We start from the raw sequence: 15,452 nt of genomic DNA on the forward strand, positions 1-15,452 counted from the left end.
ATTCCATTTATTTATTTTAAACTGAGACTGAAAAGTTGTATTATGTCTTAGTATTACATTATTATATTTTTTACAAGTATATTAGTTGTTCTTTAAAAAAGTGAAATTTATATCTAAAATGTGTACATTGAGTTTAAGTGTTGCGTGGTGATGAACAAAATAAATATGAATTTATTTTTTGATATTAATAAACATTTATGCCTGAGATGGTTAACCCCCCCTACCCCCCAACTTGTGAAATTAATTTCTAATTTTATTGAAAGTGTGAAATAATAAAAATGGTATCTTAAGACTTTACGGTTTAAATAAAACAATATATTAAGAGAAGATAAAAACAGGTCTCAGCGAATCACAATGAGCGACAGTGACGAGGAAAAAAACGTCCTATCAAGAGGCAGAAACCTCAAGCAGAACCAGACTCGGTGACTGACTGGAGGGAGGAGAGTATAAAAAAATACTTGTACTTACTGTAATTTTTTTCTAAAGAGCAGTCACAAAGTACTTTCCTAGCAGAAGTTCTCTCGACATAAAACTGATTTATGAAAGCATTTCATGCAGTTGAAATAAAATCCTAAACACACCAACATCAGATTTCATGTTTTATTTACAGTATTTAGTTACATGTCAACAAAGCAGTCGCCAAATACAAAATATAGCTTGTGCAAAACGATGAGGATGAAGGACACATTGAATGCAGCGACCTACAAACATCCATGTACTGCATGCACTAGTAGAATAAATAGCCCTACGTACGTCTGAAGTCCTTCTTTAAAATCACAAATACACACAATTGTGTAACATTTTGTCTCGAAATGCATCTCATCGTCGCTGACGGTCGAGGAAACTTAATAAAAAATATATATATATTGTAAATAGATGTTTGACTACAATAGATGCAACAGTTTAAGTACTTCATGGCGATGACGTTAGTGTTTTTAGAGCAGTTTCAATGAACCAATCACAAGCTGCGTCTGTGACGTGCAGGTGAACAAACGTCCGATGAGGGTTTATCAGCGTCGTCGGAATATTCAACGTTTGCATCTAACATTTTGAAGGTTGAAACTTTTTTTATTTAAATAGTTTTATCCATTTAATTACTTTTTAATAATTGAATTCAATACTTTATTTATTAAAATATGAACTTGTCTTCTCTATGAATTAAAAATAATATAAAAAATGAATTTTAATTAAAGTTTAATTAAAAAAAATTACATTAAAAGGTTAAAAACTTTCTAAATAATTTAATTCATACGTTCAACCTTTTTCTTTTCTTTTTTTTTTTACAGTGTTTCATATTTAAATTCCAATAGTTCAAAAATACATTTTCTGGATTCATTGTTTTTCTATTCTCAGCCTTTAAAATCCAAAATAAAAATAAATAAATACATGCATAAAAGTAATAAATGTTTACTTATTTTACACATACAATTTAATCTTTAAATAACAATAATTTCTAATAAATAACGTCTTTTTTAAATTCAAATCCTTTAAAATTAAAGTTAAACATTCGATGAGTTTGATATGCTTTAATCAAATTTATTTAAAATACATTGTAAATGTAATAATTGTTGGTATAATAGTTGCCAATATTTTATAAAGAATACAAAAAATGTATTTTTGAATTAAAATATCAAACTAATTTTAATATAGAAATTCTTGAATTAAATGATGTTAAAAAATATTCTTAAGCTTCACAACATTTCCATCAGAAAATGAAATATTAAATAATTAAAAATTTTAAATGAAACATTCAATGTTCCGACGACTCTGATCGACTCTCATCATCTTCGTACACATGCGACGGTAACTACTTGTTTGTCTGAGTTTAAGGCTTTCGTCTTCGAGCGCCTGATGTTCGTGGAGCTTGGAGGCAGAAGTAGAAAAGAAAGTGCGGCCAGTCGTGCTCCGGATCCACGAGGCTCAGCGTCGTCTTCGCCGCCTGTGATCCGGAGCCTTCCCTCGCCGGGACCTCTGCACGCCGCCGCTCCTCTCCGACGGCGGCTCGCCGGGAAACGGCGCCGGTGCGGCGGGCGACGGCGCCACGGCTCCGGCCGAGTCGTCGTTCAGCTGCCGGGGGGTCTGCGGGTTCTGGACCGCCGGCGACGGAGCCCACTGAGGCTGCTGCGGGGGGCTCGGGTGCGCCGGAGGGACCCGCTGCTGCTGCTGCGGCTGCGCCTCCAGAACTCCCAGCAGCCTCTGCAGCAGCAGGTTGTTCTGCTGCAGGCTGACGGCTAGAGACTCCTGCGACGCGATCAGTGTCCGCATGTCCTGTCGGAACCCCTCCCCGAATTCCTGGAGACTCTTCTCCACCCGGTTCCCCAGCTGTATGGCCGCCTCGCCCAGACCCCGGAGCTCGTCCTCCAGCCAGGAGGTCCGCGGCGGGGCCTCCAGGACGCCGGGCTGGCCCCCCCCGAGGGACGGCTGGGGGCTGCCGGGTTGGGGGCTGCCGTTGAGGAAGGGGGCGCTGTAGAGCGGGGAGGGCGGCAGCCATCGCTCCGACGGAGGGGGCGCAGGAACGATTCCCAGGCCGAGGCCTAAACCCAACTTCTCCTCGATGCTGTGGTCCGACGGCTCGCAGTCGGGCTCGCCGTCGTCTCGGTCGCAGTCGGGAATGTCCTCGTCCTTGTCCAGGTCCCGCTCCGAGCCCTCGACCCCGACACCTGTGCGACAAGTGTGTCAAAACCTTATAGACAACACTGTGTCCATTAAATAAGAAAGTAAAAAACTTTTATTTGAATCATAGTCGTTTTAAAGTTTCAAAAAAGTTTGTATAAATTAAATCATTTATTTAATGAAATCTTTTATATTTTTTTTACAATTAACATACAAATATTCACGGCTATCGTTTATTTTTGTGTTGCAATAACATTTCCAGCCTGTAGAAGTCTGCAGTACTCCACAATAGTACACATATATATCCTTGTTACTTCAGTATCTCTATATATGGTAATAACGAATTTTCACATATTTTACATGTGAATGAAACGTCATACATTTGAGTAGAATCAGAACCAGAGACGAGATCCTTAAAAGCGTATTTAATAATCCAGTTATTCATAGTATATACACATCTAATATTATATATATACATACTATTTTTGCATTATTCATTATTTTTACTCGTGTGCGTTTCTTTTCAGTTGAACACAGTTAATATTTTCCCTCTTTGCGTTTATCTTATGTTTCAATGACAACAGGTCGAATTCCTATTTTATTTGGTTGTATTTTATGCATTAAGTCACGTCTTCCAACAAATCTCTTAAATAAAAACAAGAAAAATAACATTTTAAAAAGCAGACTCAAAATGTAAATACATGCTGGAAACATGTTGATACAAACTAATGACTTCATTTTAAAAGTTAATAAATAAATAATGTTGGTCTATTTTGCAGCAGCTTGTAAAGAAAACATGACAAAGTCTTTTCTGAGCCTGAACTCAGATCAGTTCACATGCGAGTCTCAGCAAGAGACGCCTCTTGTGTCGAGTTGGTTTTATATTCTCCAGGTGAAGAAGAAAACATCATTAACCATTAACTCACGCTGCCCTTTCTTTTGTCCACTAGATGTCACCTCTGAGCACTAAGGGATATTTTTCGACTTCTAAAGTGACTAAATTAAAAGATTTATAAAGAAGCAAAAGTTTAATATTTAAAAGATGAAATGGAGAATCCTGGAGGGAGCTTCTGTACCTGTGTCCGAGTCGGGGAAGCAGGGGAAACTGGGCTTGGGCCGGATGCTCTGCTTCTGCCGGACCTGCAGCCTGGGACTGGGCAGGGACGAGTGTCCGAGCAGCGCCGCCCTGCTGGACGGGAGGTAACAGCTGCGGTGACGAGCGTCCGCCAGTCTCCCGCCGTTCCGTCTCTTCAGGTCGTCCCAGCGCTTCTTCACCTCCCGCAGCGTCCGCGGCACCCGGGACACGGCGTTGACCCGCTCCAGGATCCCGGCCCAGATGCGCTCCCTCTCGCGGCGCCGCAGCCGTCCCGCCGGGCCGAACAGTTCCCCCTCGCAGCGCGTGACCTCTGACACCAGGACCTCCAGCTCGGCGCCGCTGAAGCGACTCTTTCGCTTCCCGGCGCTGCCGGCGGCGAGAGCGGCCGACATGGCTCTGTCTGCGGCATCAGAGGGTCGGTCAGTGAACCACAAACACAGCTTGAGATGAACTACAAGTGATTCAAACACAGTAAGAGATAAATCTATGAAGGTACATCAGTGTCGTCGGAATATTGAATTCAACATTTGAAATGTTCAAACTTTTTCTCATTGAAATGCTGTTTTTTTAAGCATTGGATGATTTTCTAGAATAATTAAATTCAATAAATGTGTTATTTTTAAATATACATATATATACATATTTGATATTCTTATTCCAGTAATATACATATTTCAAACTGAATTTATTTTTATATTCAACATGAAAATGGTGTCAGTTTATTACATTTTAATATTGAATTTAAAAAGTTACAAATCCAAATACTTTGAATCTAGAAAACTTTATTTTTCGTGTAAAAGAAAATTCCTTGTGTTTGCATTTTTATTTATTGAGCATTTTATATTTTGAGAATTTTATTTTTTTAACCGAGTTCCATCATTTCTAAATTAAACGCTGTATTTGTTTTTAATCAAAAATACTAATAAAATAAGTTATATTTTGAGATTTTTAATTTGTTTTTATGGAAATGTTGAATTTGCTTGTTACTAATAATTTAATATCATAATTTTATATATTCTAATTAAATTTTTAATCATTAAATTAAATAATTTCTATATTGGAAATGTTGCAATAATTTGTATAGACAAAGGGTTGAATGTTTATATTTTAAATTGAATTTTTAAAAAACAAATATTTTCCGAAACAATTAATTCAAGCTTTTAATACACAAATTGTTGAATTAAATATATATATTTTTATTTATTGATTAAAAAAAAAGACAATTAAATGAGGTTCCACATTTAAACTGTTGAATTTAACCAATCAAGATTCCGGTGACGCTGATATATTATAATACATAAAAGTAAATGTTAGACATAAAGTCATGAACAGGACAGACTCACTCTGTTCGATGGACAGCAGGTCGTCCGACGACATGCCGGGCGCCATGATGTTGGGGTGAACCACGACCACGTTGAACGGGAGTCCGCTGTGAAGCCCACTGCTCTGGTCACAACTGCCCTCCGAGTCCTCGTCCTCCCGGGGGAAGCCGTTCTCAGAGACTCCCCCGCCGAAGGGTCCCTCCGGAGACTCCACTTTGATGTGCATGGGAGGCGATTGCTCGTACAGCACCCCCCCCTCCTCGTAGTACTCAGTCATGGGTCGGAGCTGGATTAACACGGAACCGACTGGCGGGCCGATCCTGACGCTGCCATCTACGACCGGCGCCGGGGGGTTTCGAACTCGCGACTGGGGACACGGCGAACGCCACTTTTGTTGACAAACATTTGTGTGTTTTTTTTTAAGTCTTCAACTCATCTCTGACTGTTTTAACACTGACTGTGTTTTTTGTTTTAATAAATAGTTCTGGATTCTGTCCCGTGTTCACAACAAAAGTCTCTAAAGAAGACACAAACAATAATTAAATGTATATTATTAATATATTTGGCCAATAAAGCTGATTCTGTTTATGTCATTTCTAAAAAAATACATATTTTCAGATGTTTAAAATCGCCACAAAGTTACATTTTAGGCTTATTTGATCCTTTCAGATCAAAGTGTGTTTGATATTAAGATAAAGATATTAATTTATCTGCAGGTTATTATTATTGGAAGCGACTCGAATCTAAGAAGTTTAATAAATACATTGTAAATAAATAAATTAAAAAAATAATTAAATAATGCGGTCAATTCCCATGTGTCATCATATCTAGCCCTGCCCTGGGCTTCCACCTACTCATGAATATTTGATATTTAACTTAACTTCTGTGATATGATGACGTCAGCAGGTGTTGAGTCGGTTTAAAGGGAAACGTGAAACGTAAACAACCGTCTTGAGATCTGACGTCCAGCTGTTCGGTCGGTGGCGAGAGCTGGGAAAACAAAAACAAAAACAATGACATGACACTTGTCAACATGACACGAGTCCGACACGAACACACCCGAGCTGTTTATCGCGCTCGTGTCGCATCGCTGCGTCCGCGTCGAGAACACATTACATGCTGATCTTGCACCGGAGTTAGCATTTAGCATCGCCGCCACTTTTTCTGACGGAAACGGAAGCTTCCGGAGCGGTGCCCGCCGGAAACGAAGCGGCACGATTGTCGGGGGCGAGATCGTGAAAACGTCCTACCTCGTGGAAACACGAGAGCGAAGCTCGACGTGTTTGGAAACAGAAGCTGTTTTTTTCAGCGGTTAGCTTCGGCAGCAGATACACAAACCGCGGACAGACGCGCTCTGTTGGCGTCACGGTGTTGATGTGTTCAGGAACCATCGGATCTTTTGCCTTCCTTTCGTTCCAACGATCACCAGAAGCGCGTGTATCGTCTTTAAATGCGTAGAACTTCAGACTGTACTTCAAATCACTCCTACATCCCTGTACGGTTTACAGAAAAGCGCCACATTTGATGGTTAAAAAAAATAATAATAATAATAATACAGTACAAACGTTCATTGAACATCAAATACGTCAGATGAATAGATTATAAATATATACATAAACGATTAAACGTTCAAATAAATCATCTACTATCAGTACATTTGTTTCTTTTTAAAACACGAATATTTCTTTTATAATTCCCATTGCAAAAAGTAAAATGAAAATACGTTAAAAATTCATAACTGCTGTTCAATTAAACTTCAAGTACCTTTATTTTTATGTACAAGTACAATGTTTTTTTGTTTTTAATTAAAATCCACAACTAATCCTACATTTTATTACTTTTTTTTATCAACAAGCAGAAATACAAATATGTAAGTAAGTAAGTAATTTGTATTTATGAGCTATTCATAGTCAGGCTCCTCCTTACATCAGTGTTCTGATCCAGCCTTACACCCCAGCTCGGGCTCTGAGGTCTGTGGATCAGAATCTACTTATGGTTCCACGCACACGGTTCAGGACCAGAGGAGAGAAATCCTTCCAGACTGTTGCTCCTAAGCTTTGGAACGATCTTCCTCTCTCTTTGTTCTTGATGGATCTACTGACTCCTTTAAGAAACATCTTAAGACGTTTTTATTTGTTCAGGCTTTTCCTTGACAACACCTGTTGTGTTATCAGTTTTATCTTGACCTTTAAAGTATATACTTTATTGAATATTGTTTTGATTGTTTAAGCGCTTTGTGACCCTGGTCTGGAAAAGCGCTATACAAATAAAAATGACTTACTTACTTACTTTTCCAGACCAGGGTCACAAAGCGCTTAAACAATCAAAACAATACTCAATGAAATATATACTTTAAAGGTCAAGGTATGCATTTATAATTGACAATACCACAAGTAAAAGGTACGTCAATTAAAATTCACAACTATTTTTTGAAAATGTATGAAAATATAAAGTCTCAAGATATTGCAAATGATAAAAATAATAAAATGATCAAAACACGGAGTCCGTTCCGTCGCTCCAACACGACGTCACTTCCCGTCCCAGTTCTTATACTTCGCTTCGTGGACAATCCAGAATGTGTCACGGGTCGTTTATTCGCCGCTCAAAGTCAAACAAAATACAAGCTTTTTCAACCAATAGAAGTTTATGGTAGTTGACCGTAAAACTACTTTACATATAACTTGGTAAAGACCAAGTAAGCCGTTTTTACTTTCTTTTTTTTTTTTTAACTCGCAGCACAAAACTTACAAGAAAAAAACTCTCCTTTTTACCCAATAGAAATTCAAGAAAGTTATCTATAAATTTCTTCACACAATACTTGAAAAACACACGTTAGCATTAACGTTGCATTAATCAAGAAAGTTTGTTTTTGTTTTTTATCATAATATAAGTACTCACTAGGCAGCGTAACCATACCGAAAAACTTGATTATTCAACCAAGAAAAGCTTTTTTAAAGAAAAAGTTCCATCCGTACTCTCAGGGTTCAAGCGATCTCTAAAGGGGTGAAATAGATGCCTCTAACGTGCCAAAAGAGCGCATTTTGCCAGTCAAAAGAATTCCCAAGCCAATTTTATTCAATCTATGGTTACTATGTAGACCGAGAGTCGTAATGGAAAACCACACCACCCACAACAACTAGCTTTCTTTTTCTTTGTCTTAGAAGCAGAACCATTTACAACCCATTCAACTCACACAGCTCCAGACATCGATTAACTCAGCCAGACAAAACTAAATGCAGAAATTTATACAAGAGGTTTTCTGTTTACCTTAGTTTGGGCCCGTTCGTTTGGCTGAGAAAATTTAAATCAGTCGCTGCTCCTTGTCCAAAACTCTCCGCTACGAATCCGGGTCACGGCACCATTTAAAACGATCAAAACACGGAGTCCGTTCCGTCGCTCCAACACGACGCCACTGTCCGTCCCAGTTCTTATACTTTGCTTCGGGGAGAAAGATGGACAATCCAGAGTGTGTCACGGGTCGTTTATTCGCCGCTCAAAGTCAAACAGAATACAAGCTTTACGATCGCGACCGGACACACTTTGTCCCGGCGACTGTACAGTTCAATAGTCCCGGGAGAATCCCCGTAGAGAGACATCCTGATTTGTTTTCTTGTAATCTATCATTCAAATGTTCTCGGGCGGGCATTATCTTCTCTTCTGTCTTTTAGCCCCCCATTCCCGGGTGTGTCTTGCTTCATTCTTTGATCTACGATTTAAGCTGTGATTTGCAGATGAACAGATGTTTTAAATTACCGGTGTCGTATCTCTAATTCTGATCCAAGCTTGCCTTGAACCAGAGTGAATCAGTCTGAGTGGAATGTTGATTGTGAATGTGTAGTCAAGCGTTTAATATCTTAGATCAAGCCAGTAAGTTATACTTTATATTTTGATAATCTTTTATCATTAATTAAGTATGGCGTACACGTATAGTGTATTATAATTTTAATCTAACAATAACTAGAAAACATGCATTTCCAGAAGAAAATGCAGTGTGAATGCTGAATCTGCTGAATGTGTAAACTGAAATGATTGAAAGTATTCAAAGTAAAAATGTGTGTAAACAGTTGAAATGATGACATGAAGGACAAAGACTGATGTGAAGACATTGAAATTAACTCAAAAAGCTTGCGGAAAAAATAATAATAATACAAAGGAGAAGAAGAAAAAATAATTATTGTAGAAGTAGAAGAAGTAGTAGAATTTGTAGTAGTAGTGGAATTAGAAGAAGTAGTGGGAGTAGAAGAAGTAGTATTAGTGGGAGTAGAGTTAGAACTACAATTGGTAGTATTAGTAGTACAATTAGTAGTAAAAGTAGAAAAAATGGAAGAAAAAGAGCAATAGAAGAAAGAGTAGAAGAGATAAAAGAAAGATAGAACATAGCCAGCATTTTGGGAACGAGACGAACTGATAAAAGTTTAATTGGTTAAAATCTGATATAATTTGTAGGAGATGTTGAACACAGTTGAGGTCATTAGAGCAACAGTCCCTTCAGCATTCACAGAATAATTGTTCCAATCTTGATAGAATCATAACAGTCATGATAATCATCACCAATACTTTTATCTTCAATTGAAATTGCTGGTTCCTGTGTACCTCGGCTAAAATCTGCTGACCACGGCTTTCTTTCGAGCACGCTGGTGTTTTCTCAGGACGGCTAATGTTTAATCTGCGCAGGTGGGATGGAAAAACCTTGAGAGTGTCTGATAGTAGATATCGGACGAGTATTTAAACCGACCTGCCGCCTTAGAGCAGCATTCAGTGAGGAATCATGAAGTACTTCATCGTCTTTGCGCTGTTCGCCGCAGCTTGTGAGTCCAAGAACAAGATGATTCCGGTTAAGCTTCAACTGAAAGTCTCTCTCTTGCAGTCGCTGCTCCCATCGACGAGGATGACAAGATCGTCGGAGGGTACGAGTGCAGGAAGAACTCCGTGGCCTACCAGGTGTCTCTGAACTCTGGATACCACTTCTGCGGAGGTTCCCTGATCTCCAGCACCTGGGTGGTGTCTGCTGCTCACTGCTACAAGTCGTACGTACGCTCGGGTGTTGACGGTGTGAGGTGAGTTTTTCTTAATTTGTGCGTCTGCAGTCGCGTCCAGCTGCGTCTTGGTGAGCACAACATCGCCGTCAACGAGGGCACCGAGCAGTTCATCAACTCCGCCAAGGTCATCAGACATCCCAGATACAGCAGCCGCAACCTGGACAACGACATCATGCTGATCAAGCTCAGCAAGCCCGCCACCCTCAACAGCTACGTCCGCGCCGTGTCCCTGCCCTCCAGCTGTGCCAGCTCTGGCACCAGGTGTCTCATCTCTGGATGGGGCAACATGAGCGGCTCCGGAAGTGAGTCGCTCGCCGTCCTCACCGTCTTCTCCTGAAGACTCACACGACTGGTCTTTCTCTGTGTGCAGGCAACTACCCTGATCGTCTGATGTGCCTGGACGCCCCCATCCTGAGCGACTCCAGCTGCAGGAGCGCCTACCCTGGACAGATCACCAGCAACATGTTCTGTGCTGGATTCCTGGAGGGAGGCAAGGACTCCTGCCAGGTAACACCGACAACCTCCGTCAACTCCTCGTCTCCGACATCATCTTACATCTGTGTTTCTGTTCCTGTCAGGGAGACTCCGGTGGCCCCGTGGTGTGCAACGGTCAGCTGCAGGGTGTTGTGTCCTGGGGTTACGGGTGTGCCCAGAGGAACCAGCCCGGCGTCTACGCCAAGGTCTGCAACTACAACTCCTGGATCCGCAGCACCATGTCCTCCAACTAAAGCGGGAACATGATTCTGTGATTTCAAGTGAAAAATAAAATATGGAAAAAACAGAATTAACTTTGAATTTCTTTCTAGAGCTGTATGTGGTATATGTCTGCAAAATTACCTAAAAAATGTCTGCGTTAACTACAACCTTGTTATTATTATTGAGAGCTCTGCAGCTCAAATATAAATCAAGTTAGAGCCTTTTAAAAGTCCTCCAACATGATTGTCCTTCTTTTAGGCAATAGCGACTTCTGTCCCTTTGCATTTCAAAATATTTTCCGTGGTTTCGAATGTTGTAAAAAATCCCTGGGCCAACGCTACTTGGGCTACTTTTACTTATAACAAACAACTGCATACTCATGTGTTCACTAGAACAAACATACTCACTGGGCCTTCAAATATTCCACCACATGTGACCAAAATAGGGAACCTCTCCCTTTCCACAGGGGTTTTTCCCAATCCATTTAAACTTGCCATTGTGGAGCCTTTGAGGGAGGGTCTGAATCGGGGGGATCTTTTGTGTGGAGTCCCTCAAGGTTCTGTTCTGGGTCCTTTATTGATTTTGCTGTACTTTATTCCCCTGGGTAAAATCATTCAGAGATTTCCTGATGTTTCTTATCACATTTTTGCTGATGACATCCAGCTCTACTGCTCTTTTGATCCAACTGAGCCCCAGAGGCTGAACAGCTTAGTCAATTGTTTGCTAGAAATCAAACAATGAGTGAAAACACTATACAGCTAAATGTGGACAAAACAGAAACTCTGGTGATCGCTCTTGATGATAATGTTCCAGGGTTGAGTCAGTACTTGGGTGACTTAGGTCAGTCCGTCAAACTGAGCCTGAGAAATCTGGGTGTTGTATTTGACAAAGACATGTCTCTTGTTCAACACTGCAGAAAACTGACTGAACTGCAGTTCATACAAAACTCTGCAGCCAGAATTCTGAGCCGCTCTAGTAGAAGAACTCACATTTCTCCGATCCTTAACATTTTTCACTGACTGCCAGTTTCTTTCAGGATCATTTTAAAATTCTGGTTCTTCTTTCAGATCTATTCATGGTCAGACCTTCCATCAGTGATCTGATCCAGCCTTACACCCCAGCTCGGGCTCTGAGGTCCTTCACGAAACATGTTAAAACACTTTTATTCATGCAGGATTTTCCTTGATTTTTCTGAGACTCATGTGTTTGTCTTGGTGTTGTATTGATCTTTTAAGTATTTACTTTATTGAGTATTGTTTTAATTGTTTAAGTGCTTTGTGACCCTGGTCTGAAAAGCACTCTACAAATATAAATTACTTACTTATTTACTTACATGTACGATCAATTTGTTCGATTGTTAACACCAGCATAATATTTGCACACATTCAAGAACAAGAAAATCTTTGCTGAATCTGCGCTTCTGGGTCTTAAGGATGGTCGAAGAGTTTGTCAAGTCATTGTGACGACTTTTGTGTTGCACCTGATGTTGTACAAATAAAGTTTTACATTCATTTACAAGTAGTCACTTTTTTTTCATTCCAAAAGTATCATTTATTTTTAACACCCAGATTATGAGCACATTTGACCCTAAAATGGATCATATTTAGAAGCTTGTAAGTGCTTGTAAACTTGCTCTTTTTCTATCGTTTTAAATTGTGTAATTCTTTGAATAAAAGTAGTTATTTTGGAGGAATATTTGGCACTTTTTGAGTCCAAAATTCTAAAAGGATGGACAAGGAGGGAAAAGGTCTATTCATTCTGTAACTTGATGTATAAGAAAACAATCAAAAAATATAAATAATGAAATTCCAAACCACGTAAACTACAAACCAGGTCCTGAGTCTGATACGTTTATTTAAAAATTGTAAATATTCCCGAAATAAATACAGTAAAACAAAATGTTGTGGATTATAAAATCAAACACGTCTATCATTTCTTAATTAATGTGGATTTCTAGGAAATATATATTCCAGCACAGCAGAGAAATCCACGTCCGAGGTTTTCCTAAAACTGCTGACATCATCAGTATGGGCCGACCAGATGTGCTTTCACACCAGATAAAGGTAAAGAAAATGTAAACATTCGTCATTGCCCAATCAGATCACTGAGGGTTTAAAAGGGAAGCAGCTCCGACAGACCAACACTGAGGCTCTGACTCACCCACCACCATGAAGGCTCTCATTCTCCTGGCCCTGTTCTCTGTGGCATGTGAGTGTTCAGCTCCTGACTGTTGATCAGCCTTATGAGCTACGAAGACTTCGACTGAAAGTCTCTCTCTTGCAGTCGCTGCTCCCATCGACGAGGATGACAAGATCGTCGGAGGATACGAGTGCAGGAAGAACTCCGTGGCCTACCAGGTGTCTCTGAACTCTGGATACCACTTCTGCGGAGGTTCCCTGATCTCCAGCACCTGGGTGGTGTCTGCTGCTCACTGCTACAAGTCGTACGTACGCTCGGGTGTTGACGGTGTGAGGTGAGTTTTTCTTAATTTGTGCGTCTGCAGTCGCGTCCAGCTGCGTCTTGGTGAGCACAACATCGCCGTCAACGAGGGCACCGAGCAGTTCATCAACTCCGCCAAGGTCATCAGACATCCCAGATACAGCAGCCGCAACCTGGACAACGACATCATGCTGATCAAGCTCAGCAAGCCCGCCACCCTCAACAGCTACGTCCGCGCCGTGTCCCTGCCCTCCAGCTGTGCCAGCTCTGGCACCAGGTGTCTCATCTCTGGATGGGGCAACATGAGCGGCTCCGGAAGTGAGTCGCTCGCCGTCCTCACCGTCTTCTCCTGAAGACTCACACGACTGGTCTTTCTCTGTGTGCAGGCAACTACCCTGATCGTCTGATGTGCCTGGACGCCCCCATCCTGAGCGACTCCAGCTGCAGGAGCGCCTACCCTGGACAGATCACCAGCAACATGTTCTGTGCTGGATTCCTGGAGGGAGGCAAGGACTCCTGCCAGGTAACACCGACAACCTCCGTCAACTCCTCGTCTCCGACATCATCTTACATCTGTGTTTCTGTTCCTGTCAGGGAGACTCCGGTGGCCCCGTGGTGTGCAACGGTCAGCTGCAGGGTGTTGTGTCCTGGGGTTACGGGTGTGCCCAGAGGAACCAGCCCGGCGTCTACGCCAAGGTCTGCAACTACAACTCCTGGATCCGCAGCACCATGTCCTCCAACTAAAGCGGGAACATGATTCTGTGATTTCAAGTGAAAAATAAAATATGGAAAAAACAGAATTAACTTTGAATTTTTTTCTAGAGCTGTATGTGGTATATGTGGTTCTCCCGCGGGTGCTACAGATGTCTTTGGCCTTTATTTGTCTGCAAAAATACAGAAAAACATTTCTGCATTAACTACAACCTTGTTATTATTATTGAGAGCCCTGCAGCTCAAATATAAATCAAGTTAGAGCCTTTTAAAAGTCCTCCAACATGATAGCCAAAAGCGACTTCTGTTCCTTTGCATTCAAAAATATTTTCTGTGGTTTCGAATGTTGTAAAAAAAAAACTTGGGCCAACGCTACTTGGGCTACTTTTACTTATAACAAACAACTGCATGCTCATGTGTTCCCTTCAACAAACATACTCACTGGGCCTTCACACATTCCACCACATCTAACCAATATGGGGAACCTCTCCCTTTCCACAGGGGTTTTTCCCAATGCATTTAAACTTGCCTTTGTGGAGCCTTTGCTCAAAAAGCCAGGCTTAGACCCGACTGACCTCAGTAATTTCAGGGCTATTTCTAAGCTCCCTTTCTTTCCCAAGATCTTGGAGAAGGTGGTGTCTGAGCAGCTGTCTTTGTTCCTGGACCAGAGCGACATCCATGAGAAGTTTCAGTCTGGCTTCCGTAAACTTCACTCTACGGGTCAATACACTGTTCTGGTTCTCTTGGATCTGTCCTCAGCCTTTGACACAGTTGATCACCAGATCCTGCTGAGAAGACTGAGGGATGAAGTGGGACTGTCTGGGTCTGTGTTACAATGATTCTCGTCATACCTTTCTTGGCGCAGTTTTAGTGTATCTGCCAATCAAATGAGGTCTGAATCGGGGGATCTGTTGTGTGGAGTCCCTCAAGGTTCTGTTCTGGGTCCTTTATTGTTTTTGCTGCACTTGATTCAGCTGGGTAAAATCATTCAGAGATTTCCTGACTTATCTTCTTCTTCTTATCACATTTTGCTGATGACATCCAGCTCTACTGCTCTTTTGATCCAACTGAGCCCCAGAGGCTGAACTTAGTCAATTTTTTGCTAGAAATCAAACAACGTGTGAAAAAATCCTTTGCAGCTAAATGTGGACAAAACTGAAACTTTTATTATTGCTCCTAATAATAATAATAATCTCTATTTATATAGCGCCTTTCTAATGATAAGGTTCAAGGGTTGAGTCAGTACTTGGGTGACTTAGGTCAGTCTGTCAAACTGAGCCTGAGAAACCTGGGTGTTGTATTTGACAAAGACATGTCTCTAATTCAACACTGAAGAAAACTGACCAGAAACTGTTTCAACTGAGAAAAATATCGAAACTCAGGAAAATGTTGGCACAACATGATCTGGAGCTTGTAATCCATGTGTTTATGTCTTCTCTTTTAGACTATTGTAACAGTTTGTTTTCATGTCTTAGAAAAGAAGGATCTGTCTCGACTGCAGTTGATATAGACCTCAGCAACGAACATTCTGAGCGG

At 41.0% G+C, this 15,452-nt stretch overlaps 3 protein-coding genes across 4 annotated transcripts; 2 read left to right on the top strand and 1 right to left on the bottom strand.

Moving 5' to 3' along the window:
• Positions 1-586: 586 nt before the first annotated feature.
• Positions 587-6,410, bottom strand: LOC148062929 (uncharacterized). Of its 2 annotated transcripts, none has more exons than XM_087778795.1 (4): positions 6,282-6,410; positions 5,053-6,021; positions 3,690-4,109; positions 587-2,660 (listed from the first exon to the last, which is right to left on the bottom strand). In XM_087778795.1, exons 2-4 carry the CDS (start codon positions 5,306-5,308, stop codon positions 1,921-1,923), a joined length of 1,416 nt encoding a protein of 471 aa, XP_087634921.1. In that variant the 5' UTR covers positions 5,309-6,021; positions 6,282-6,410; the 3' UTR covers positions 587-1,920. The 2 variants fall into 2 exon arrangements, with proteins under 2 accessions (XP_087634921.1, XP_087634923.1); XM_087778797.1 differs by having other exon boundaries at positions 6,091-6,403.
• A 3,374-nt stretch (positions 6,411-9,784) lies between these two features.
• On the top strand, positions 9,785-10,854 carry LOC148062930 (trypsin-3-like). The gene is made up of 5 exons (XM_087813010.1): positions 9,785-9,839; positions 9,899-10,058; positions 10,119-10,372; positions 10,441-10,577; positions 10,649-10,854. Exons 1-5 carry the CDS (start codon positions 9,800-9,802, stop codon positions 10,796-10,798), a joined length of 741 nt encoding a protein of 246 aa, XP_087669136.1. The 5' UTR covers positions 9,785-9,799; the 3' UTR covers positions 10,799-10,854.
• Positions 10,855-13,087: 2,233 nt separating this feature from the next.
• Positions 13,088-14,005, top strand: LOC148062931 (trypsin-3-like). Its single transcript, XM_087813028.1, has 4 exons — positions 13,088-13,209; positions 13,270-13,523; positions 13,592-13,728; positions 13,800-14,005. Exons 2-4 carry the CDS (start codon positions 13,394-13,396, stop codon positions 13,947-13,949), a joined length of 417 nt encoding a protein of 138 aa, XP_087669154.1. The 5' UTR covers positions 13,088-13,209; positions 13,270-13,393; the 3' UTR covers positions 13,950-14,005.
• Positions 14,006-15,452: the final 1,447 nt, after the last annotated feature.

The sequence above is a fragment of the Callionymus lyra genome, chromosome 17 (assembly GCF_982586985.1).
Source record: "Callionymus lyra chromosome 17, fCalLyr1.hap1.1, whole genome shotgun sequence".
Taxonomy (NCBI): domain Eukaryota; kingdom Metazoa; phylum Chordata; class Actinopteri; order Syngnathiformes; family Callionymidae; genus Callionymus; species Callionymus lyra.

Coding starts and splice junctions, on each gene's coding strand:
- LOC148062929 (XM_087778795.1), bottom strand. CDS start 5,308: ATGACTGAGTACTACGAGGAGGGGGGGGTGCTGTACGAGCAATCGCCT. Junction 4,110..5,052: donor CCTGCTGTCCATCGAACAGA/GTGAGTCTGTCC, acceptor CTGATGCCGCAG/ACAGAGCCATGTCGGCCGCT. Junction 2,661..3,689: donor CTTCCCCGACTCGGACACAG/GTACAGAAGCTC, acceptor CTTGTCGCACAG/GTGTCGGGGTCGAGGGCTCG.
- LOC148062930 (XM_087813010.1), top strand. CDS start 9,800: ATGAAGTACTTCATCGTCTTTGCGCTGTTCGCCGCAGCTT. Junction 9,840..9,898: donor TGCGCTGTTCGCCGCAGCTT/GTGAGTCCAAGA, acceptor TCTCTCTTGCAG/TCGCTGCTCCCATCGACGAG. Junction 10,059..10,118: donor GCTGCTCACTGCTACAAGTC/GTACGTACGCTC, acceptor GTGCGTCTGCAG/TCGCGTCCAGCTGCGTCTTG.
- LOC148062931 (XM_087813028.1), top strand. CDS start 13,394: ATGCTGATCAAGCTCAGCAAGCCCGCCACCCTCAACAGCTACGTCCGC. Junction 13,524..13,591: donor CAACATGAGCGGCTCCGGAA/GTGAGTCGCTCG, acceptor CTCTGTGTGCAG/GCAACTACCCTGATCGTCTG. Junction 13,729..13,799: donor GAGGCAAGGACTCCTGCCAG/GTAACACCGACA, acceptor TGTTCCTGTCAG/GGAGACTCCGGTGGCCCCGT.